The 25,396-nt window shown below is 45.8% G+C and overlaps 1 protein-coding gene across 2 annotated transcripts in view; it reads left to right on the top strand.

Annotated features, from left to right (window-relative positions):
• Positions 1–14,315: 14,315 nt before the first annotated feature.
• The window catches only part of FHIP2A (FHF complex subunit HOOK interacting protein 2A), a 42,239-nt gene continuing 31,158 nt past the window's right edge, over positions 14,316–25,396 (top strand). The window contains exons 1-2 of one of the 2 annotated variants that reach the window (XM_054071616.1): positions 14,316–14,546; positions 23,807–23,885. In XM_054071616.1, coding sequence (XP_053927591.1) covers positions 14,502–14,546; positions 23,807–23,885 — 124 coding nt within the window. In that variant the 5' untranslated portion in view covers positions 14,316–14,501. The remainder of the gene's footprint in view (positions 14,547–23,806; positions 23,886–25,396) is intronic. The other variant, XM_054071617.1, reaches the window with a different exon arrangement.

Below are 25,396 nucleotides of genomic sequence, written 5' to 3'. Positions count from 1 at the left end.
AACGGCACCCCGGCACCGCCCCGGCACCCCCACCCCCGGCACACCCCCCCCCCGGCCACCGCCCAGGGTCCCCCGGTCACCGCCCCGGGGCAGGAGAAGCGATGGGAGAGGCGCCTCGTGCTCCTCCCAGTGCGGCGGAGATGGGGCTGAGAGCAGAGAATGGCTCAGCTGAGAGCGGGTCCAGCGCACCCGTCCGGCTGCGGAGGGGGAACTGGTTCGTACTGGGGTGTCACAACGCGAAATGGTTGGTACTGGTGTGGAAGAACACCGTGGGCATCACTGCCTGGGTAGGATGAACTGGTTGGTACTGATGTGCCAGAACGCAAACTGGTCAATACTGGTGGGTCACAACACAGTGGTCATTGCTGCTTGAGAAGGGTGAACTGGGCAGTACTGGTGTGTCAAAAAGTAGACTGGTTGGTACTAGTGTGTCAGAATGTGAACTGGTTGGTAGTGGTGCACCAGAACAAGGTGATCATCACTGCCTGAGAAGGGTGAACTGGTTGGTACTGGTGTGTCAGAACACAAACTGGTCAATACTGGTGTGTCAGAATGTGAACTGGTTGGTACTGGTGTGCCAAAACCATGGTGGTCAGCGCTGCCTGTGTAGGATGAACTGGTTGGTGCTCGTGTGTCAGAAAAAGGTGGTCATCACTGCTTGGGAAGTGCGAACTGGTTGGTACTGGTGTGTCAGAACACGGTGGTCATTGCTGCTTGAGAAGGGTGAACTGGGCAGTACTGGTGTGTCAAAAAGTAGACTGGTTGGTACTAGTGTGTCAGAATGTGAACTGGTTGGTAGTGGTGCACCAGAACAAGGTGATCATCACTGCCTGAGAAGGGTGAACTGGTTGGTACTGGTGTGTCAGAACACAAACTGGTCAATACTGGTGTGTCAGAATGTGAACTGGTTGGTACTGGTGTGCCAAAACCACAGTGGTCAGCGCTGCCTGTGTAGGATGAACTGGTTGGTGCTGGTGTGTCAGAAAAAGGTGGTCATCACTGCTTGGGAAGTGCGAACTGGTTGGTACTGGTGTGTCAGAACACGGTGGTCATTGCTGCTTCAGAAAGATTAACTGGGCAGTACTGTGTGTCAAAAAGTAGACTGGTTGGTACTAGTGTGTCAGAATGTGAACTGGTTTGTAGTGGTGCACCAGAACAAGGTAATTATCACTGCCTGAGAAGGGTGAACTGGTTGGTACTGGTGTGTCAGAACACAAACTGGTCAATACTGGTGGGTCAGAATGTGAACTGGTTGGTATTGGTGCATCAGAACAAGGTGGTCATCACTACTTGAGAAGGGTGAGCTGGTTGGTACTGGTGGGGAAGAACACCATGGGCATCACTGCCTGGGTAGGATGAACTGGTTGGTGCTGATGTGCCAGAACACAAACTGGTCAATACTGGTGCGTCAAAACAGGGTGGTCATTGCTGCTTGAGAAGGGTGAACTGGTTGGTACTGGTGTGTCAGGACACAAACTGGTCAATACTGGTGTGTCAGAATGTGAACTGGTTGGTACTGGTGTGTCAGAACACAAACTGCTCAATACTGGTAGGTCAGAACAGGGTGGTCATTGCTGCTTGAGAAGGGTGAACTGGTTGGTACTGGTGAGTCAGAACACAAACTGGTCAATACTGGTGTGTCAGAATGTGAACTGGTTGGTACTGGTGTGTAAAAACACGGTGGTCAACGCTGCCTGTGTAGGATGAACTGGTTGGTGCTGGTGTGTCAGAACACGGTGGTCATTGCTGCTTGGGAAGTGTGAACTGGTTGGTAGTAGTGTGTCAGAATGTGAACTGGTTGGTACTGGTGTTTCAGAACACATCGTCTTGCTAAGCACCTCATCCACCAGTCTTCTAAATCCTAACTCACAAGTATGAAATGTCAAAGTATTGATCGTTACCGAACTCTTACAGCCAATGCACTGCCCCAGACTGCACAGCAGTGTGAGTGAGAATCTCCTCTTCTGGTTTTCAGTAGCTTTTGGACCATGACTCAGACACCCAATGTCAGACACTGAACCATCTTAGAACCATAGAATGGTTTTGGTTGGAAAAGACCTTTAAGATCATCGAGTCCAACCATTGACCCAGACCTTCTAAGTCCACCACTAGACCATGTCCCCAAGCACGACATCTGCTCATCTTTTCAACACCCTAGAGGTCTTTTCCAACCTTTGTGATTTCATGATTCTATGACAGGGATTCAGCTCATGGCTGATAACATTTTCCAACCAAAGGATTCTATGATTCTATCATGGTTTAGTAGCGGACAGGTATGGTTGGACTCGATCTCAAAGATCTTTTCCAACCAAACAGTTCTATGATTCTATAATTCTGAGGTCTGTGCCACAAGCCGGAATCCACCCACCCAACAGCAGCCAAGCACAGCGACTCTATACCTGGAGATCTGTATGTAAATAGTATTTAAACATAAAAATTACAGCAATGTTGCCTGCAGAACGATTGTGGCATTAACATACAGAAAAGAGGACTCAGCTTCTTCCCTGCACCTCAATAAAAGCAGCCAGCACCAGCTGCAAAGCGCTGAGGAACAAGATCAGTATCGAGGGGACACCCCTCCCCTCGCCTCCGATCTAATACAGCCAAATCCTCCCCAGCCACACTAAAGAGAAAACCCCTGTGCCACCAGTTTATTAGATGCTGGCGAGAGTTAAGCAAAGCAACAATCTAGTTTGTCAGGAATTACAGGTTAGAAGACCACATCAGAATAGTGAAATTAAAACACGAGAGCAGGCTCTTATCAATTTCAGAATGGGCAACTGTGAACTAGGGAACAGAAAGAGCAGTCTGTGATGTTCAGTGAGGAGCCAGCACGCAAGCTAAATGACAGGAGAGACTGAATCACCCTCCTCCACTCTGCTCTGCCATACATAATGCTTCTTCACACTAGGAAGAAGCCTACACAGTTTTTTCCATCAAGAAAAACAATTGCCAAAATCTTCAGATATGAAGGGTGGCAAAGATTGCATCCCAGTGCGTCCGCAGAGCAGAAATGGATGTCAGTAACAGGCGTAGCGTACGTCCCCACCGCCGTTTGGAAGTGCAGCCGAGCCAGGGTATCGGCTCTGTCCCGTGTCGCTCACCATCCCCATCGCACCCGGTGAGTAGAGAGCATGCGTGCATGAAAGCGTGGAAGCAGCACACGCATCAGCCTTCCCATCGGGTGATACACATACTAAAAAATGAATCGGCGCATCTGTTTCACTGATTTATATTCATGCTTGCACACAGCGATGACTTTTCGTCATATCCAGCTCTGTTTGCAATGGATTACCCCAGTGTCTTCCCACGCTTCAGTTGAAGAATCATAGAATGGTTTAGTTGGAAAGGGCTCTAAAGATCATCCAGTTCCAACCCCACTGCCCTGGGCAGGGACACCTCCCACTGGATCAGGTTGCTCAAGGCCCCATTATGTCATTTATTACGTCGTTATGTTTTCTTACCCATTGCAAATGTTCCTGAATCCTGCAGCAGCAATGAAATAAATCTCAACTTCTTCTCCTTCCCAACTCCTGTGGTATTATTAATTGGTGGTCTGACATCCACTTGAAAACTGTTTATTTCCCTGAAACGAGTAAAGTTTTCCATGTGCAAACAACTATGTTTTCCTTCTGGTCCAAAAAAAGCAGAGGTTTTCCTCAGTAAAAGTAGTATGACAGCATTTTGGGGTTTTAATCGAGTCATTTCCTACGCACTTCCTTTAGTGAGTTTCTAACTGGCACTATCAAGGGTTCTCCTGTGTGATACTTAATAGATGGCTTTAAAAAGAAGGTTCTGGAACAAGCGGAAATTAGCTTTTTAATTAAGAACTTCCTTTCTTTATATTGCTAGGAAGTAGGAAGGGAAAGGCATTTGTACCTTGGGTTTCTATAGAACACAAAGAGTTTATTCCGTTTACTGTGTAAACTCTCCAAGGCAGACAACGCAGGCGTTACAGAACGCCAAAATGGATCACATACAGCAGTTATTTATTAAAAAGAGCTTTTTAGCTGAGTTTCTGGAAGAACCGAGGCTGGTAGACTTCTATTTTTCTGTCTGTCCATCAAGACCCATCCAAGAATCTTCAGATTTGGATATGGAAATTTCAATTCAAGTTGACTAATAGGTGTAATTCAGCAATAGTTCTACATCCCTACAAATTTTGTAGAAATTAGCACAAATATTAGAGTAAAAGAAACGAAAATGAAGGAGAAAATCTGCAGAGGGAACTCCACAGTAACTAGTTGTGGAAGGCATGTCTTCATTAGCCACATCTATCAGTCAGGCAATTTGCATGTGTGCAGCTGAATCAGCCGCTGCCGTCGCTGTCTCAGATCCTGCTGATGTCCAGGGAGTGTGGAAAGGAGATGAAGAGGGTGGAAAATAGAGGTACAGAGAAGTGAGACACCATTATTACTATTTCACAGGCAAAGACCTCAGATAATTAGATAAGAGAAGTTGAATCAGATAAGATGGACCAGCGAATCCAAGAGTTCACGGCTGCTTCTGGAAGGGGTGGTCATGTATTCTCCTGTGCACCCCCTCTTCTATTGCTCAGTCCAACCTCACTGCCCCTGCTCCTCTCACTGCAGCACCATCATCTCTAGTCCGACCCCCAAGGAAATAATTTAGCTCATTAATTTGCAGACAATTGCTCACTTTCTTGCACTGGGTTACCTTCCTGCCAGATAAGGCTACAGGAGAATAGAGAAAGAAACCAAAGGCTCAGATGGGGAGCACCTCCCATACAAGGAAGGGCTGAGAGAGTTGGGGTTGTTCAGCATGAAGAAGAAAAGGCTCCAGGGAGACTTTAGAGGAGCCTTTCAGTACTCAAAGGGGCAAGAGGAAAGCTGGGGAGGGGCTCTTCACCAGGGAGTGCAGGGATAGGATGAGGATGAATGATTTTCAGCTGAAAGAGGGGACATTTAGGTGAGATATTAGAAAGACATTTCTTCCTGTGAGGGTGGTGAGGCCCTGGCACAGGTTGCTAAGGGAAGTGGTGGCTGCCCCATCCCTGGAGGTGTTCAAGGCCAGGTTGGATGGGGCTGTGAGCAACCTGATCCCGTGGGAGGTGTCCCTGCCCATGGCAGGGGGGGTTGGAACTGGATGATCTTGAAGGTCCCTTCTGACACAAACCATTCTACGATTGTATGATAAACAGTGGAGCTGACAGAAGACAAGTGCAGAACTGCACAGACAGGAAAGGGTGAGGAGGAACCATTAGAGGGAAAAAGAGATAAGTCTGATTGACTGAGCCATTTTCTGACTACTTTAGAAGTCCATTAAGGAGCAGTGATTGACATTATTTTATTTCAGGCACCTACCTGAGGCATCTGAATCAGTCAACTGGGAAGCGGGATCCTACCTCCTACATTTTCCTATTGACTGTACAGACAGCGTAGGCTTCTAACTCAGAGGGTGGAAAAAGATCCACAAAGGTCAACTTTTTTTAAAGATGTTTGGGCTTTAGGAGATGCAAACAAGCACTGTGGGACTTTATGGAGATATTTAAACAGATTAACATATTCTAGCGAGCAACAGGTGTTTTCAAATTCCCTAGTGGTATTTTCAGATGCTTAAATGCCCTTGAGGAGCTAAGTGTGTTGTCCAAGGTCGCAGAGAAAAATCTATGTGGGAGCAAAGAAGAGAATCTGTATCCTATATATCCTATATATTGGACCCAATTATCCTATATATCGGATGATAATCTCTGTGGTGTAACTTACCCACTGTATGAATATATAATAGAAAAATTCAGTTTTCCCTCAGTGAAGCAAATTGAGTTTAGATAAACAGAAACCTTTTAAAAGAATGATAACGTCCAGCTTGCCCATAAGTATGAAATGTCACCGTATTGATCGTTACTGAACTCTTACAGCCAATGCACTGCCCCACTCATGATCTGCACAGCAACGTGGGTGCGAATCTCTCCCTCTGCTTTTCAGTAGCCTGTGGACCAAGACTCAGACACCTGATGTCAGAACTGAAACATCCTAGAATTATAGAATGGTTTCGGTTGGAAAAGACCTTTAAGACCATCAAGTCCAACCATCGATCCAGCCCTCTTAAGTCTGCCACTAGACTATGTCACCAAGTATGACATCTACTTGTCTTTTAAATGCCTCCAGGGATGGGGACTCAGCCACCTCTCTGGGCAGCCTGTTTCAATGCTCAACAACCTTTTCAGTAAAGAAATTCCTCCTAATATCCAACCTAAATCTCCCCTGGTGCATTGTGAGGCCATTTCCCCTTGTCCTGTCACTGGCTGCTGGGTAGAAGAGACCAATCCCTACCTCACTACAGCCTCCTTTCAGGTAGTTGTAGGCAGTGATAAGGTGTCCCCTCAGTCTCTTTTTCTCCAGACTAAACAATCCCAGTTCCTTCAGCTGTTCCTTAGGTTTGTGCTCTAAACCCTTCTCTGGACACACTGCAGCATCTCGATGTCCTTCTTGTAGTGAGGGGCCCAAAACCGAACACAGTATTCGAGGTGTAACATGGTCGATATACGTAATACATCACTACAATTGTGTGCTTTGGCTTTCTAAGTTTGCTGTACCAGTCCCTATGGTCCCTGCCCTTCTCCCTACCCTCACTCCCCACTCCTCAAAAAGAAGAAATAAAGCATTGATGCTTTTTGCATCAATCCCCAGGAAAACGAGGTTTCTGAGAGTCAGGTTTGGACAGATCAGCTAAACGTTGGCCAGCATTCACTTCTGAAGAACTTCAGCATCGCAACTACGTGTGTAGCCTTATTAGGAAGATCCTAAGAGCTCAGTCAGAATCTTAATCAAGTTTTGCATCAGGTTCTCACAGACTCACACATGAAGGATGTACCATGAATGAGTGCTGTGAATCTTGACTCCTAAATCAATTTTTCTTCTAATTTTGTATTCAGCGCATGCCTTAAGGAGATGTAGAGACAATCCCATAAACTGCCTTTGTTAATTATAAATTAGATCTGCATCAAGTCAGGGCATTATCTCACTGTGTGCCCTGCTTTACCCTTTACCCTAAAGAATTTGATGTGGCCAAACCAAATTAAGTTATGCAAAGTTGCTTAAATGTGCAAGCATTTTTACGCAGAGTATCTTTTACATCATTCTATCAATGTAAAACATGACAGATATTTCCTTGGTCAAAGTTCACATTAGTAAAGGTGAATAACATGGCAAGAAGAGCAAGGAATATTCTGAATAAACTGGAATAAAAATCTCTCAGCACTCTTATACATGGAGAAGGTTAATCAGAAGCAAAAATTCACCTGTAGTTGCAATGACAGTGAGTCAAACTCTGAGGAGTGTATGCATCCTGCTGTGGACAGACACGCTTATGTGGGGTAGAAAGTTTGGGGCCAAAGAAATTAATTATATAACTCAATTTGAAACTACCACTACCTAAAAGGAGGTTGTGGAGAGGAGGGAGCTGGGCTGTTCTCCCAAGTGACAGGGGACAGGACAAGAGGGAATGGCCTCAAGTTTCGTCAGGGGAGGTTCAGGTTGGATATCAGAAAAAAATTCTTCACAGAAAGAGTCATCGGGCACTGGCAGAGGCTGCCCAGGGAGGGGGTGGAGTCGCCTTCCCTGGAGGTGTTTAAGGAACGGGTGGATGAAGTGCTGAGGGACATGGTTTAGGGAGTGTTAGGAATGGTTGGACTCAATGATCCAGTGGGTCCTTTCCAACCTGGTGATTCTGTGATTCTGTGATACATCAGCAAGAAATTTGACATCTGATCATAAGAGATAATTAAGTTTCTTCCTGTACTCCTGGCATTCCCACATTGCGGAGGCTGTCTTCATTCCTCAAGCACAATTTTCTTTCTCTTTCTTTTCTATTCTGAACACTGTATTGCAGGGCCCTCTGGCTGAGACGGACAGAAGCAGACAAGCCTCCCTTCAGAGCATATCAAAATCATTCCTTAATTAGCTGGCAGACACAACTTGATTGGAGAGACATAAAGTACTGGCTCTTTTTCAGGAACTGAATGCCTTGTTCCTTGCATATGAAGTCAAGATAGCCACCCCTAGGCCCAAACCAGGCAGATTTACAGCTTTTTTACAGTTTTACAGGCATGTGCCTGCGTGTAGACATATCCTCTTAGACAAAACCTCCTTGGAATCGTGATGGCTGCTTCACAAGGGCTCGGGACACAGCTGGGAAAGAACATGGGCCAAGCAGCCAAAGGCACGGTCTTACAGTCATGGCAGCAGTAACTGGAGTCATGAATGATTCCCAACGAGATTTGGAAAACCACTTTTCTTCTCCTCTTAGTCTTGTCCGGTACATTCAGTTAAACACATTCTGGATATTTTCTTTCTCTTGCCTACTGACATCTACCAATAAACCTATCTGTCATGCGTGTGAGGGATGTAAAGCTCAGGCCCAGCCGAGTTTTCTCATGAAATTCTTCTCTTTTAACATGTTTCAAACTAAAATAAAAAATACCAGAAGGTTTAATTTAGCAAAGTGATTTTTTTTCTTTGTTTGTTTGTTTGTTTTGGTCCGCTTTTGAATCTCTTTAAGCTTATGGCTGATGCTAATTCTCTGCAGCATTCAGTTGTTTATTGGACAGTTTATTCCGCAGTTGTTTATTCCACAGCACTGAGAGACAAGGATGCCAGCAGATGGTTGAATGCTCCAGAGGAGCATATTGCTGGAGTGAAACACGAGGTCAGGCTGCCCTCTGCGGGCTATGATCTAGCACTGGGATGAATTGGTTTGCAGCAGTTCAGGGTTAATGCGAGCACAACATTTTGACATTTGAACAACAGAATTTTGATGTCATGCCAAATATAACAGGGTTTCGGCTGCCTCGTTGTTACTGCCAGAGAGGGAGAAGGAAATGCAGGCTGCACATGTCTAGATTGCAGCAGTCAAGCACTCCAGGTACAAATAACAGCTCAATATGATATCACCTGGGAATTCCCAGGAAACCCAGAGACTGGGAATAACAGGTACTGAACATAAACCCAAGAAACTGAATGGATTGAAAAAACTTCACTTGGCAAAGGAGCTGCCAGGCAGGAATCAAGGACAGTGCATTACAGCACCACTCCAAGATCTAATCAGGAACAGGTTCCATTATTATTAGGCATAATACAAACACAGCTCTGCTTATGTCAGTGTTTCACACAGAGTGTCAAACAAGTCCAAAGCAGCCTGAGGGATGAGCAACAGAAACATTTCTGGATGACCCTGGGTCTTCTGCAGACTTCATTTTCTTTGCTTGTTGTCAGTAATGCCTCCAGCTCAGTTCCTTAAAGGCTTCATCCAAGCGCAGATGCTGGTTCCTACAGGGCTGATAACTCAGAAAGAATTACAAAGAAGCACATTGCACAGACTCTTTCTGGAAATGCAGTTTGGCTCAGAGCACAGCTCCTGAGCATGAAATTCTAACTGGAAGTATTCAGATGGCTCCCTCTGTCCTCACCTATCAGTGAAATAATGCAATGGTGATGTACGTGGTGGCTCTCTCCTCTTTGAGAACCACAGAAGAATTCAGTTAGTCGTCGAGAAGCGCCAGTCTTTGAATACAAGACCCTTCTTAAATTCATTGGGGTTTAGTTGTTGCAAAGACGCAAATATCCTGTGGGATGGGAGTAAGTCAAGGTTTTTATAAACTCAAACCAGTCTTGTAGCTTCAAATCATATCCTTTGAGAACCAAGTGGGACAAGTGAACGGCTACAGTGATGGGCTCTGCTGGTGAGAGCAGGATCCAACCAAGAAGCCAAGAAGTGAGTTACCAGGAGTTACTGACACCTTCCTGCTGTAACAAAACAATGAAGAACATCGCTGGAGTTTTGTCATGCAAGTCTATGGGCAGTGAACATTGGAGAATGTTGAGACGCCAATATTTGGGCCTTTCTAGACAATTATACTATCGACAATTTAAAATTAATCATGAGGCCACTACCGAGTACCTCACATCATCAATATTTTAGACACTTGCTTCAAAATGAAAGACATTTTACAGTGCCAAAATTTAATATCAGGCTGCATGAAAGATTCCAACTATGCCTCCAGACAAAGATATCAGGAGTTGAAGCTCTGAAAATCCTACTTTTAATTGTGGACTGCTGCAGAAGAGGGATCTGAAACTTTCTGTATTGCATAGTAGTAGCAATGCCTTAACTATTTTGCATAATGCATGTTGACCACCGAGATCAGCTTTTGCTTATGATTAAATAGATTATCTGATGACATTTTAGGGATTAACAGATTATAGCCCTAAATCCAAAGATATAAGCAACAAAGAAATCTTATTATGCATTAGTAAACAAACAATGCAGTCAGAGCTGAACAGAAAATTACTCAGAAATCGCTTGGTAGGGACCAGACCAGAAATAGATGCTGATTCTGGTTGCTAGACTTCCCTCTCTGTAAGTATACAAATGATTGAGGGACCCAATTTATAGCAGCTGGACCACTCAATTTTTTTTTTCCAATATTTTGGGGCAAAATCCAGTTTTATGACTATTTATACTACATTCAGACTCTTGCAGTCATTGCAGATGCAATATAGCATAAACCCATAAGTCTACCCTTCAATCTCTTTGCTTCAAGCTTCCACTCCTACAGAAACAATTCAACTTGTGGTCCTGCTGACCTGCAGACTTCAGTGAAATTGGCTGAGCTCTGACTGATGGTTCCTGAGAGTATTTTGTGTGGTTTTAGTAATTCAGTATGGGCTGACACAGATACTGTATGGCAGAACATGCATGTGTTTACTTACAGAGGAAAGGCTGGATTGTAACACTAACAATGGGACAGAAACATGATGTGTCTGGAAAATACATGTCTCCTGTCACTGACAACACGTACGTCTGACCTCCTCATGGTCTGATTAAACTCGGGAGAAGCCTAGTTTGGACTTCAGCCCCACTGTAGGCTGTTTGGTAGCCAATGCACAGAATGCTTGCTTCCTATAACAAAGCCCAGAATCAGAAAGGTGCAAAGATGAATTCAAACACCTCTTTAGTCCCTCCTCAAGAACAGAGACCATGCTGAGCCACCAACACCTCAATCTTGATTTCTTCCAAGCAGTCACTGAAAACCAAATGTCAATCTGGTTATTGTAAACACAATAAAATCCATCTCAGAATATAAACAGGTATTATGCGTAGCTCTACTCTCATGTTTTCATTCTGGGATACAAAAATATAACTTCCAAGTCTTGAACCTCTCTGAATCAGAAGTCCAGACTGGAGGAAGCTCTTCGGTAATGTAGACAAATACATCCATTAGAGACTGGCCTGGTGCCATCAATCTAAAGAGCAGAGAGATTTACAGATAGAAAGGCTAGCACATTATCTCACCGTCTCACTCCATTTGAATTGATTTAATCTAGACAATTTCATTAATTTGTAAGGAGAAAAGTTAGTTCCCAAAAGCTCTATTAATTAAAAGTCTCTCTTTCAAGCTGTGCCTTAACTCACATTCAAGCAAAACGCTTGTTTCATGTTCTACCCCAAAAAAAGAGCTACCTTGCCAAAACAAACCCCAAACCCCCAAACCAACAGAGTTCTGCTTTGAAGAATGTTAAAGTAGTAATATTTGTGTTAATTTTCAGTGGAAACAATGTCAAGCACGAGCAGGTGAAGATGCATTGTTGCACATGACACAACACTGGTAGGCTGTCCATAACGAAGTTATAGAATCATAGAATCCTTTAGTTGGAAAAGACCTTTGAGATCATCAAGTCCATCTCCAGTTGAACCATCTCCAGAGAACAAGAAGCATCCAAACAGAAAGCAACCTCAGCCAAGGTCGGTTCTTTTGCACTGTCACAGCTGAAATATTTTTTCCATTCTTTTCCAGTGATCCGCATGACTATTGCTCTGCCAGTATTTATCCAATATTCCCAGCAGTGAGAAATACCTCAGAAATTGGAGACTACTTTAAAAGAGTATTAAAAAACCCATACGTACAGTTCGCATACTGGATTCTGCAGTATGGCTACAAATTCCAGCTCAACATATTGGTAAGCAAATGCAGGGTTATTTGCAGAGACTCAATTTGTTTAATAGGCTTCAGGTTTTATATATAATTATGATATATTGTTTCCTTTGCTGCAAGGCATTTCATATTGAGAAGTCCTAATAAGAAGTCACTTTTACAACTAAAACCTGAGTGCCAACCACAATGACATGTTCTGTTTAAAAAAAAAATGGTTTATATACATGAGGCAGTCTTAGAATAATAAGAAGCCCTCAAGCATTAGAAAAGCTTTACATCACCATCTGTGAAGAAGTAACTTATGACTTCATAAATTGTGAAGTATGCCTAGGAATATTCTCACTGTCTATTTTATATTTTCATGATACCTTACTGTTTCTTTACTCCTTGTGTTGCTCAGAAATGGGAAAGCCCTGCATATCCAAAAGACATTCGTGCAAAACCAAATGGATTGCAGAGAGTATTTTAAATGACCATGTTCTCTTAGACACCTTAATCAAGCACACGTGCCTCAAATCCACATTATCTTCAGCAATGACGCAGGCTCCCATACAGTATCTAAGGTACAAAAAACATCTAATTGTTTTAAATACAAATAATCCATGGACCACCTATATTGTTTTAAGCCTATGGATCAGGCTATGCCACTTCATTCGGTCCTCTGACCCATGGAAGATTTGTATCCTGAGTAATTCACTCATTCACAATACAAGTGTGCTATAGAAATGGTTTAGATACATATGAACCATGGGTCACCTATATCGTTTTAGGCTTGTGGACCTGATACAAGAAGTAGTTACTGTTACAAAAAGTGGAATATTTTTTATTTAAGCTAAAGTAGAGTTAAGTTTTAGCTAACTATTTGTATTTTTTGAAAGTTAGACAGAATGCCCCTCTGACAGCATGTTTTCTTTCAGATGGTGTTTTTCCAGACCCTGTTCATTCCTTGGAGATGATACCGCCTTGTGCTCAGTGTGATCTGTGCTGAACAGATGTCTCTTCTTCTGGAATCCCCTCTGTTTGCAGCGTTTCCACATCTCAAATGCAAGGTCAGGAGCCGGCAAGGAGACCTGGAGCCGGCTCCGAATTAGCAAGTTTTGACTGTTGTGGAGTTCAAAATTACATTAAAATGAGACATGTCCCACTGGATCAGGCTGCCCAAGGCCCATCCAACCTGGCCTTGAACACCCCCAGGGATGGGGCAGCCACAGCTTCCCCGGGCAACCTGTGCCAGTGTCTCACCACTCCCATGGTGAAGAAATTCTTCCTCATGTCGAGCCTAAATCTGCCCCTCTCCAGTTTATACCCGATCCCCCTCGTCCTATCCCCACAAGACTTTATGGACAGCCCCTCTCCAGCTTTCCTGTAGCCCCTTCAGGTACTGGAAGGTCGCTATAAAGTCTCCTTGGAGCCTTCTCTTCTCCAGGCTGAACAACCCCAACTCTCTCAGCCTGTCCTCATAAGGTAGGTGCTCCAGCCCTCTGATCATCCTTGTAATCTCCTCTGGACCTATTCCAACAGCTCCATATCCTTCTTATGCTGATGATTTTCAAACTGGACACAATATTCCAGATGAGGTCTCGCAAGAGGAATAGAGGGGCAGAATCTCCTCCCTCGCCCTGCTGGCCACGCTGCTTTGAATGCAGCCCAGGACACAGTTGGTTTCTCGGCTGTGAGCGCACATTGCCGGCTCATGTCGAGCTTCTCATTGAGCAGGACTCCAAGTTCTTTTCTGCAGGGCTGCTCTCAATCACAGCATCCCCCATTGTGTACGGCAAACGGGGATTGCCCCGACCCAGGTACAGGACCTTACACTTGGCCCTGTTGAACCTCATGAGGCTCTCACAGTCCCACTTCTCCAGCCTGTCCAGGTCCCTCTGGATGACATTCTGTCCTTCCACTGTGGCAACTACACCACTCAGCTTGGTGTCATCTGTGAACTTGCTGAGGGTGCACTCAATCTCGCTGTCAATATCATTGATAAAGATATCAAACAGCACTGGTCCCAGTACGGACCCCTGAGGGACACCACTCATCACGGATCTCCATCTGAACTTTGAGCCATTGACCTTCGAATTGTACTCTTCGAATACAACAATTTAACCAGTTTCTTGCCCACCCATCAGATCCATCTCTCTCCAATTCAGAGGGAAGGCTCAGGTTTAGAGATCAGGCTCCGTCCCTTCATCCCTTCCTGACCCGTGGAGGATTCCTCGCCTGAACAATCCATTCATTCACCCATTCACCACCAGCCGTGCTATAGACCCGCTCCAACGGCTCTAAACCCGCTCTCCCCCGCGCGGGTCCCCGCTGGTTTGGGCCGCAGCCACCGTCACTTCCCGGCGGCGCCGCCCCTTCCCGTGCCCGGCGCGGGCGGTGTCGCCCCCCGGCGGCGCGGAGCCCCGGCAGGGCCGTGTCCGCCGTGCAGCGGGAGCGGCGCGTCCCGGCGGGCAGCGCCCCGCATGCAGCGCCCACCCTGGAGCAGCGCCGGCGGCTCGAGCAGCTCTCGCGGGCCTCGCGGCAGCGGCTGCTGCGCTCGCGGGACAAGATGTTCTCCAAGTTCACCTCCATCCTGCAGCACGCCGTGGAGGCGGTGAGCGGCGCGGGGCCTGGAGGAGGGGGCGCTCGGGGCTGCGGCGGCTGCTTCCCGGGCAGGGCTGGGGGGGGCTCGGGGCTGCGGCGGCTGCCGGGCCGGGCGTGCAGCGAGGGGAGCGAGGGAAGCCGGGGCTGCGGAAGGCGAGGGGCCCTGCCAGGCTGGCAGCTCGGCCGAGCGGGCCCTGCGGGGAGGAACGGCGGCTCGGGGCTGCTCATTCCCCGGCGGGGTTGGGGTTGCGGCTGCTGCCGGGCTGGGCTTGCAGCGAGGGGAGCTCGGAGCCCCGGGGCTGCGGATGGCGAGCGGCCCTGCGGGAAGGGAGCTCGGGGACTGCTGCCGGGCCGGGCTGGGAGAGAGGGGCCCTGCCAGGCTGGCAGCTCGGCTCGGGGCTGTTGATTCCCCGGCGGGGCCGCGGCTGCAGATGCTGCCGGGCAAGGCTTGCAGCGAGGGGAGCTCGGAGCCCCCGGGGCTGCGGATGGCGAGCGGCCCTGCGGGAAGGGAGCTCGGGGGCTGCCGGGCAGGGCTTGCAGCGAGGGAAGCTCGGAGCCCCGGGGCTGCGGCTGCTGGTGGGGAGCGGCCCTGCCGAGCTAGCAGCTCGGCCGAGCGGGCCCTGCGGGGAGGAGCGGCAGCTCGGGGCTGCTGCCGGGCAGGGCTTACAGCGCGGGGAGCAGCGGGGAGCTCGGGTGCCCCGAGGCTGCTGGTGGCGAGTGGCCCTGCGGGAAGGGAGGTCGGGGGCAGCCGGGCAGGGCTTGCAGCGAGGGGAGCTCGGAGCTCGGGTCCCAGGGCTGCCGCTTCCCGGGTGCCAAGGGGAGAGGCGCAGGGCTGCTGATCCAGCAGGGCTGGGGACTCGGGGCTGGGGCTGCTCCCCGGGCAGGGACTGGGGGCTCGGGGCTGGGGCTGCTCCCCGGGCAGGGCTGGGGGGCTCGGGGAGCCGCGGCTGCGGAAGGCGAGGGGCCTGCCAGGCTGGCAGCGCCGCCGAGCGGGCCCTGCAACAGGAACGGGAGCTCGGAGCTGGGGCTGGGCAGGGCTTGCAGCGAGGGGAGCTCTAGGCTGCTGCTTCCCGGGCAGGGCCAGTGGCGGGGCTCGGGGCTGCTGCGGGGCTGGGCTCACAGCGAGAGGAGCTCGGAGCCCCGGGGCTGCGGCTGCTGCTGGCGAGGGGCCCCGCGGGCAGGGGCTCGGGGCTACCGCCGGGCAGCGCTTGCAATGAGGGGGGCGGCGGGGGCCGAGGGACCCCGCGGGGCGGCAGCGAGGGCGCGGTCGCGGCCCCAGAGCCGGGAGCCCCGGGGCGGGACCCGGCGGCAGCGCCTCCCCGGCGCTCGGTGGGGCGGGGTGGCTTCCCGGAGGGATGTTGTCGTCCCTGGATTGTTTTAGTGGAGCAACGGGGGAATGGGGGGGAAGCTGGGGCTGTGGATGTTCGGTTGGGTTTCAGCATGGAGCCCTCCCTGAAGGAACCTGAGACCTGGGGTTGCAGATAGATGGTTGGGTTTCAGCATAGAGCCCTCCCAGAAGGAAGCTGAGATCCAGGGTTGTGGATGTTTGGTTGGGTTTTAGCATGGAACCTTTCTCTGAAGGAAGCCAGGGGGACCTGGGCTTACGTCTGTGCTGTTGGGTTTCGTTGTGGAGCTTCTCTCAGTAGAAAGCCAGGAGAACCTGGGGTTGTGCATGTTTGATTGGGTTTCAGCATGGAGCCTCTCCCAGAATGAAGCCATGGTGACCTGGTGTTGTGTCAGCACTGCTGGGTTTTGGCATGGAGCTTCCCCCAGAAGGAGGAAGCCAAGGGGACCTGGTGTTCCGCATGTACAGTTGGATTTCAGCACGGAGCCTCTCCCAGAAGGAAGCTGAGGGGACCTGAGGCTGTGTCTGTGCTCCTGGGTTTCAGCATGGAGCCTCTCTCAGCAGAAAGCCTTGGGACCTGGGGTTGTGCATGTTCAGTTGGGTTTCAGCATGGAGCCCTCCCAGAAGGAAGCCGGCAGGACCTGCGATTGTGTGTGTACAGTTAGATTTCAGCATGGAGCTTCTCACAGAAGGTAGCTGAGGGGACCTAGGGTTTTGTCTGTGCTCTTGGGTTTCATTATGGAGCCAGAAGGAAGCCATGAGGACCTGGGGTTGTGCATCTACAGTTGGGTTTCAGCATGAAACCCTCCCAGAGGAAGCTGAGACCTGGGGTTGTGCATATACAGTTGGGTATCAGCATGGAACTTCTCCCAGAAGGAAGCTGGGGTACCTGGGGTTGTGCGTGTTTGGTTGGATTTCAGCATGGAGCGTCTCCCAGCTTCCCCCCAGCAGAAGAAAACAGCAGGCTCTATTTCTGGAGCTGCCATCTCTGCAGGCCATGCTTGCTGCCTGCTCTTCAGGACTGTATGGCTGTCGGCACGATTTATTTCTGATTGCTTTTTGGTGAGCCTGGTAGGGATGGCTCTGGCTTCCCACCATGCTGTCTCACGAGCTAGAGCACCTACTAGGGTCAGGGTTTGGAGAGATGCATCTTTGGTTAGGTGCTAAAAACTGGCAGTGAAATGCTGCTGGAAGTGAAGGTGGGAACTGTTGCAGGAAAACAGTTTAAATGACTGGAAAAAGAGCCTGTGTGTCCAGTCCTGCCTCATGCCAGGGGCGTCCTTTGTGTGTTAATGTATGGCTCTGCTGCAAGTACTTAAGCATATGCTTGACTTAGTGTGAACTTGTGGTTCTGCATCTTTAGCGGGGCTACTCAGGCTTTAAAGTTAACCGTATATTAATTGCAGGTTCCTAGTTTGCTATTTCAGTGGTAGAATAGCAATTGGGAAGACATGTTTTAAGTAATGACGAAACAGCTTATTTGAAAAGCTGTCTATTAGCACGTGAGTGCTTTCATCGTAGAGGAAACGGAAATCAAAAACCAGGAATTTAAGCCTGCTTGACCTAAAAAATCTTGTGGTGAGCTGTGCCATATTTTGAATAAGAGTGGATGACTGTGGTGTAGGAGTAGAGAAGTTTTCTTTCAGACCTGCTGAGTCAAGATAGCAAATAAAAGTTATTCCTAGAAGAACGCTTGTATTTTTGATGTGTACGACATATAAACAAAGAAACTGCATTTATTTGAGATGCGTTAAAAAATAGGAAAAATTAATTAGTTGAATGGAAAAGGCGAAAAGTAGAGACAGCAGCACCAAGATGATCTTTTTTTTTGATTAAAAAATAAACCCCACAGTGATAACATCATTTCGCAAGTGACTGCTATCAAACAGTGTGCTACGTGTCCTTGCCCAACTGTGGCATCTCTCTTAGGATGCCTTATCCTGCTGACACTGCTGTGGTGGGCGTCTTGATGACAAATACAGCACTAAATTGCATTTCCAGTGTTGTGACAAATACCGAGCACCCCATGCAAAGAATGAATCACGGAATCACAAAAGCGAGAGAATGTTAAGAGTGTTTCTTACTCTGTCTGGGAAGTTTGATGTAGTAATGGAAAGGCGGAACTGAGAAACAGAAACTGCTAACTAGTTTGAGGGCTGTATGTAACTTGAAATCATTCTTTTGTTCTCTCTTTGATAAAAGTATGTGTGCTACTTAGTTTTGCTACTCTGCAAATGAAAACTGCTGCAAATCCTAAGTATTAGAAAAGTCCACCTCAATGCTGCCTGCTGTTTTCAGAACCTAGAGAGATCAGAGCATCATTTTTACTTGCTGTTATTGATGCAGACTGAGTATAGCTCATGAAGCCTCAAGTGGACTCTTTCAGCCCTGAATATCAGCAAGAGATCTGGTAACTAAGATATAAACTTCCAAAGGTTTTGGGTGCCTGTGTCCTGGAGGAACAGTTTGCAGCCGAACTGGACATTTAAATACACGTGAAGTGGTGCCTGTGCTTGGCTTTCATTGGTAGGGCTCTAAATCACAATTGTTTGGGTAGCCCTTGTCCCCTCTCATTTGCACATCACTTACATAATGCTCCTGTCCTGCCTCTGGGCTGCAGACTTCAGAAGGATGTATTTAAATAGTAGGAGTTGGCATGTTATTAGATAGTCGTTGTTATCTTGCCTTCAGTGTGCCATCTCTCTGAACTGTGACGGGGAGTTCCAAAGGTTGGCAGCCTAACACACACTGGAGTATTTACCTTTCATTTGTGAGCATTCTGCTCTTTAATTGACTGCCTTCACCATAAGGCTGTGATTAGCAAATGTAAGCGACCAGTTACTTTGTACTAAGAATTTTTCTTAAACTTGAATAAATCAGAACTTTAGGTCTTTTCTGCCTAAATTGTTAAAGTGTGTGGAATTATATTCCTGATTTTCATCATAACCAAATCCTAGTTTTTGCCAACTCCTGTTGTACGTCAGTCCTGCCAACTTCTTAGGTATTGTCCTAACAGAGCATCCTTAAATTGGGTGGGGTGGGTTGGTGCGAATGGTGGAGAGGACTGTGGTTCTGTTACCTGACTTCAGGGCAGAATAGATATGCTGTTAATTGCTTTTATGGGGTTAATATTAATGAATGTGTGACTGTTTAGATATGACTTATCCCCAGTATATTTTCTCCTTGCTATGTGTTTCTGATACACTTTTATCCCAAGTGTATTCCAGGAGTGCTATATTCTCAGGAGTATTCAAAATGCAGTGTGCTAGAACAAAGCTGCAAGTTAAGGTTTACCACTACTCTCATTGTTGATTCTTCTCTCATATTTCCCTAGACAAAATAGCTTGTCTGTAAAGCGGTCACTTGGCGTTTAAAGGACTTTTGTTTGCATTTGATTTGAGCTTTCATGAAATGTTTCATCTTAATTGTGAACTCAAAAGGACACTTTTGAGCTGTGTACCTTGAGCAGGAAAATTATTATTTTGATTGTTATGAATTCGCAATTTGCTGTCAAACAAGATTATTTGCATCACTTTCTTCGTGTCTGGGAATGAATTTAGATTTTGGAGTCTGCCCTTTTTTGCTACCAACATATTGTTCTTCTGTATCTCTTACACTGGTGTTTCACCTGCTCTCAAGTAACTTCTGTTCATGTTTTGAAGCAAAACTTGGGCTTTAAAAGAAACTGAGTCACTTGCTACAGGAACCGCTCCAAAACTGTTAACTGCTTAACTACTCGGAACACGATTTATTCTTCTTGAACATACTTGATTTGATGTAATGACCTGATCGTTTTAACGTTGTGCTGCTATTAACAAGTCGTGGTGATGAAATTTAATGCATGGCTTGCAAGCGTGTGCAGCCCTAATTTTTTATGTGAAAGCAGTGACCATTATAAACTCTGTGCATTCATCAACTGAAGAAATAAAGCAAACCTTCAAGCATTAGTCCTTTCTCAGATGTTCCCTCTGGACAGACCTTTACAGTAATAAGGCAGTAAGCTCAAAGAAAAACATGGAGTGACTGCTGTAGTTTTCAATGCTTCAGGCAGGGGAATCTGTGAGCATTTCCCCTTTGCTTCTCTTTGACGCAGTTTCCGCTTTCTTTTTCATTCTCCTGTCTGAGCCACTACCTGTTGTTCTTTTACACTGCGTTTTCTTTACTCTGAGGTCTTGTTCAAAAGACATAGTGGGATATCACCAACATCACTTGGTTCCGTTTTTTCGGTACTGCATTGCATTCCTGAAAAGCATACATGAAAAATATGACAATGATTTTTACGTCGATAAAGAAATTGCTGTTAAATGCTGGATATTGACAACTTTCTTTGCTCTTGACAGTATTTTTTTCATTGCCTAAACACAAAAAAATCTACTTTTGAAAGCTACGTGGACTTGTATTTTGGACAGATTTTATAAGGAGCAGATTACGGTTCTGGTCAAAGAGCGATCGTTCTCCTGAGAGCAGCACTTTCTGGGAGCAGTGAAGTTTGATCATTAGTGACATATTGTCACCAGAATGATAAGGCAGCATGTGTTAAGTGTAGCTCGGAAGTGAGAACACTCATCCACTCGCTCCCAGGAAGTGCTGGAGCTGGGCACCAGATGGAAGAGCTCATCAGTATCTGCTCAAAGGGGCTGTTTTTCCATAGTTATCAGTGAGTTTTGGCTATTTGATATACCAGCACCCACACTGCAGTCCTTAAGTTGTTGGGCTTTTTTTTTCCCAAGGGAAAACTTCACTTTGAGATTAGAAATCAAGAGCTCAAAATTAGTAAGAACATTAGTAATTACATCAAAATTACTTAATATAACTGTGAGAAACAAGTGCACTTTTAAGGTAATTCAAATTAGATAAATAGCAGGAATTAATGGCCTTCACGATGAAGTTTGTTTTGCTTCAGAATCTTTATACAAGTAGTGTGTGCTTTTGCAAAAGAGTGGTTATTCAGATTGGCAACTGCAGTGTGTATTTCATCTCAGCTGACAACTAATAAATCATCCTAAAATAGAAATGACAGCTTTACCCTAGAATTACCTGTCCTAGTAGGGTTAAAGCGCGTCAGCCAAGTGTTTGGAAGCATACTTTTTTCTAATGCTTTCCGGTGCTGGGCCTTGTTTATGTATAAGCTGCTATCTTCGTCTCGGTCTTTACCTTGATTTTGTGCCTGAATAGCGTAAGAGGGTTTGCTGAGGTTTTTTTTGTGAGTAACACACTTCTCTCAGAATAAGCCGTAGCATTGCTGGAGTTAATGTCTCTGTTAAATACTCTGTACTATAAAAAACAGGTTATGCTGGGTCTGTTGGCAGTGGGAAGAGGAGTTTGGAGGTGAGGATGCTTTAATCAAACAAGTAAAGAAATATAATTTTTCTATATTGCTAGGAGTTGCTGGGTCTGGTAGCCTGATGCGGATGAGGCTGCTGCAGCTCTCTTCCACCAGGTCCTGTTGGTGGGAAGGTTGATCCTACATTCCCTGTAGGCATGCACATACACATGCATAGGTGCACACGCATAATAATGGTATCTCTGTTTGCCTTCTCTGCTTTGCAGTCCTTGATCGGAGAAGGCTGAGGGAAATCACTCCATGTTTTAATTCATGAGGGCAGGACCTGTCCTCCAGTTACCTTTTCACCTCTAAGAGGAGTCCCTGGAGGTGTTTGTTGGGAGGGAGAACATCTGTATCCACAGTTCTGTCCTGCAGTGGATGAATTATTGACAGTGCTGAGAAGTGAAATCCTTTTCCTGGCACCACTCGGCGGCACTGAACTCATCTTGAGGCAGATGAGGCTAGAAGTGGAGTGGAAAAGCACATCAGTCAAGGATAAATCTCTTGTGTTATCTATCACGTGTTACTTGGAAAGTAGAGGTGGCTGAAAGGTCTGGTATTCCTTAAAAGTGGTCTCTGCACCATTCATCAGCTGGAGTTGAGTTTTCAGTATAGTTTTTTTTTACAGAAAGATGCAAAAGAATCATTGCATTGCTGGAAATAGATCTCTACAGCAGCGAGTGTGACATAGAAAGCGTGATATAAAACATTGTGTGCTCAGGCTTCAGTTTGTTCAGTTATTCTTCTGAATTTCAATAACCCAGCGATCTTTAGAGTAGAATAAACCAGTTTCATCCAGCGTAAGGCATCCTGATGTTTATTCCATGGTAGCTGCTGTGCCAAAGCGCTGCTCTCAGTGCCCAGCCATGGAAATACAGAAGACTTAATGAGTCCACAGACTGTAAGGGAGTGGATGAGCAATGTCAGCTGGATTTCCTAGCTGCCATTTGAGAGGGCGAATTTCCACGCAGGATGCAGGGGTAGATAGTTACCAAGCACCGCTGCTTTTTTAAAGTCCTGCATTTCAAAGTCCTGTGTGCAAACAGTCATTAACAATTATCATTCCACTGTTTTATCGTGGCAAGGCATGCTGTTCATTTTTACTAAGATAAATTTAAGACTCATTAAATTCAAGAATAAGAAAAGACTAGTGTGGAAAACTTACAGGACTTTTTCTAGAGGCCAACACTACGCAGTGAAGAGCATACAGATGTTTGATCCCTGTGCTTCTCTTTGTCCAGAGCTGAGGCAGCTCAGCACCTGCTAGACCCTACAAGAAGACAGGAGAGGAGTGCAGAGTTATTAATCCCAACTGTAGTATCTGTAGCTTCTAGGGGCAAACGTTTTCACTGTGAGTGTGACTGAGCCCTGGCACAGGTCCTGTACAGGTGGTGGAATTTCCATCCATTGAGATATTTAGAAGCTGCCTGGACATGGTCCTGGGCAACTGGCTCTTGGTGGCCATGCTTAAGCAGGGGGGGTTGGACCAGATGACCTCCAGAGGTCCCTTCCAACTTCAGCCATTCTGCGAGGGACTGGACTGCGTAGCTTGTGGGAATGGTTTAACCCCTTATCCTGCCAAAATGAACACATCAATTTGTTCATGGGATTGTTTTTATTTGCCTACAGGTCTTATTGCTACTGTCATGTCAAGTGATAATCTTTCTTTCAGGATTGCCTATGAAGGAATGACTTGAGGACTTGATTTGTCAAAAAATAAAGCTTCAAGCAAGTAGGATTAGGCTTCAGAAACAACAGATCCTCATATGAACTATTGAGTGAAGAGGGGTTGCCCCATAGGATTTCTGTTTTACCGGCTCTGAGCACTTTATATTGCGGTCACAAATTCAGCATTTGCCTCAGCTGTCACTGTGGAGAGCTGAGTGGTAAAATGATTGCGATCCTTCTTTTTTCACATGCTGCCTCTGGTGCAGTGAGCTGCTGTTGACTAAATGGGAGGCTGTGTTTTATTCTTGCAGCATGTTATTCCTGGATGCCAGTCATGCCCAACCGCTATCCCAAATTCCTCCAGAAATGAAGAAACTCCCTTAAAAAAAACCAACTTGTCAAGCTCTGGAAAAAAAAAAGAAACAAAGATCTTTTGAAAGTTGTGGTTAGCATGAAAAAAAGGCATGGCAAAAACTGTCTGATGTAGCTAATTGGTATTTTTTAAGGGAGCAGAGGGAGAGAGGAGAACAAAGCATACAGAAGGGGAAGACGGCAGCAAAAGCAGATGTAAAAGAACACGATTGTTTTCTACAGGACAAAACCCTGAGATCTAAACAATTCAAACCTGCGTTTCTAGTGTCGCTTTGCTGTATGAATAATTGCTTTTGTTGCTTCAAATGGATTGTCTGGTCACAGAGACATCATAGAGATGATTGCTGATGTGCACAAGCTTGGCAGCATGACATGGGGCTCAGGCCATGAATAATGTATGTAGCCCTTGTTAAAGGTAAAAGGGCGCAGGGTGAGGAATGTAGCACTAGTCTGCAGCAGTTTGCTTCCAAGCATAAGATAAAATTCATTTCATCACTGAGGATATGTGTTTCTTTCTTCCTAACCATTTTGTTTGTTGTTTTTTTTTTTCACCCTACAGCTTGCACCATCCCTTCCATTACAAGAAGATTTTGTTTACCACTGGAAAGCCATCACCCATTACTACATAGAGACATCAGGTAAAAGAAGAAAGCGTTTGGTTTTGTCTCTTTATTGTGAAAACCAGAATTCACGATATCAGTGTTGAAAAAAGGAAAGATTCAGAAATACTAAAATGAGTCATGTATTTTATCAAAATGCCAATAATTGCTAATTAAAAATATCGTGTACCTCCAATCATCCCTTAACAAGTAGGCGTGAAAAACTTTTGAGGGGGGGTCATCTTTCCTGAGTTACCACATAGAGAATTGTACCTTTTCACGTCTGACCTAGTTTCTGTCTTGACATATTCTTTTTAATCTAAGCAGGCAACTACAGAAATGTGGTCTCTGCTGTTAACCTTTTCATTGTTTTGCATCAGGGATTTTCTTTTTCTTTCCAGGATTTTAACAAAACTAATTTTGTGGTCATAGGTTTTACCAGGCATAGATGAATTCTCAATGCTCAGTATTAGGTATTTTTTCTTTAGTGTCTCGTTTCTATGAAAGGTGTTTTGATAACATAGCTCTAAAAGGTGAATTTCTGAGCAGATTTAGAACACCTTCTGTGAAAAGTTATAGAAACCTTATTCTGTTCTTCTGAAAAATGGGTATTCTGGTGAAATACAGCTGTAGTTGTGTTTTCTTAGGCTTTTCCCTGGTTTCCTACAACAGTTATCCAACATCAACATTTTTAATTTTTAGTCCTAGTTACTAAACTATTAAGTTTTAAAAGCGAATGTTACCATGCTTTCCTCAAGCTTATTAGGTCTGCCCTCCTGATAGAGTAGCTATTGAATCTGTTCCTGTGTCTGGAACTGGTGATGTTGTTTATATCAATATTTACTCTTACAAGCTGTAACTTGACCCTTGGTTCTAAATATCCATCTTTTGGAACGCTATGTGATGTTTCCTAAGGTAGAAAGAACAGGGTGGTAGGGGAAAACTGATAGCTGCGATTATGTGGTGCAGAGTGAAAGCTGACCTCTTTCCCAGACTTGTGAGAAACAGGTTTCCCCTCAGTGGAGATATTTCTGCAGTCTGCAACGGGAACAAAATTATGCCTAAGAAATTTAAGCAAAACGCTCTCAGTTAAATAGAGGTTGTGGCAGAGACCAAAATCCCTCTTCCTTTGCGCTCTTGTTGCCATTTCCGTGCAAGTGACAGTTGGTTTTAGATTATTGCATAAGAACTAGTAACCATTTCCTTAGTGAGAGAGTTGTTCAGGTAGAATTTAGCTGAAAAAAACCAAAAAGGAAATACGTGTGGACTCCACAGCAGTTTCATGACTTCAGTACAAAGAAATGAAAGTTTTACCCTTCTCTTCATAGAGTTTGACAGAACACTCTTTTGATGCAGAGAGTATAGAAGACAAATCTAAACACGTGCAAAGAACAGGCAGCATAAAGTTTGGGTTTTCTTTCTGGCTGACATTAGAAAAAGACATTTATTTGGTTACCAAGTTGGTAAAGGAACTTATCAGCTGCAAATTTGGCTGATGCTAGAGGCTGTTTATAGATTTCAGAGTACTATGTGAAGAGCCAGAGGGGAAG

Source organism: Cuculus canorus, chromosome 7 (genome assembly GCF_017976375.1).
Source record: "Cuculus canorus isolate bCucCan1 chromosome 7, bCucCan1.pri, whole genome shotgun sequence".
NCBI lineage: Eukaryota > Metazoa > Chordata > Aves > Cuculiformes > Cuculidae > Cuculus > Cuculus canorus.
Note: the sequence above shows the minus strand (reverse complement) of the source record. Positions and strands in the feature narration are given on the sequence as shown.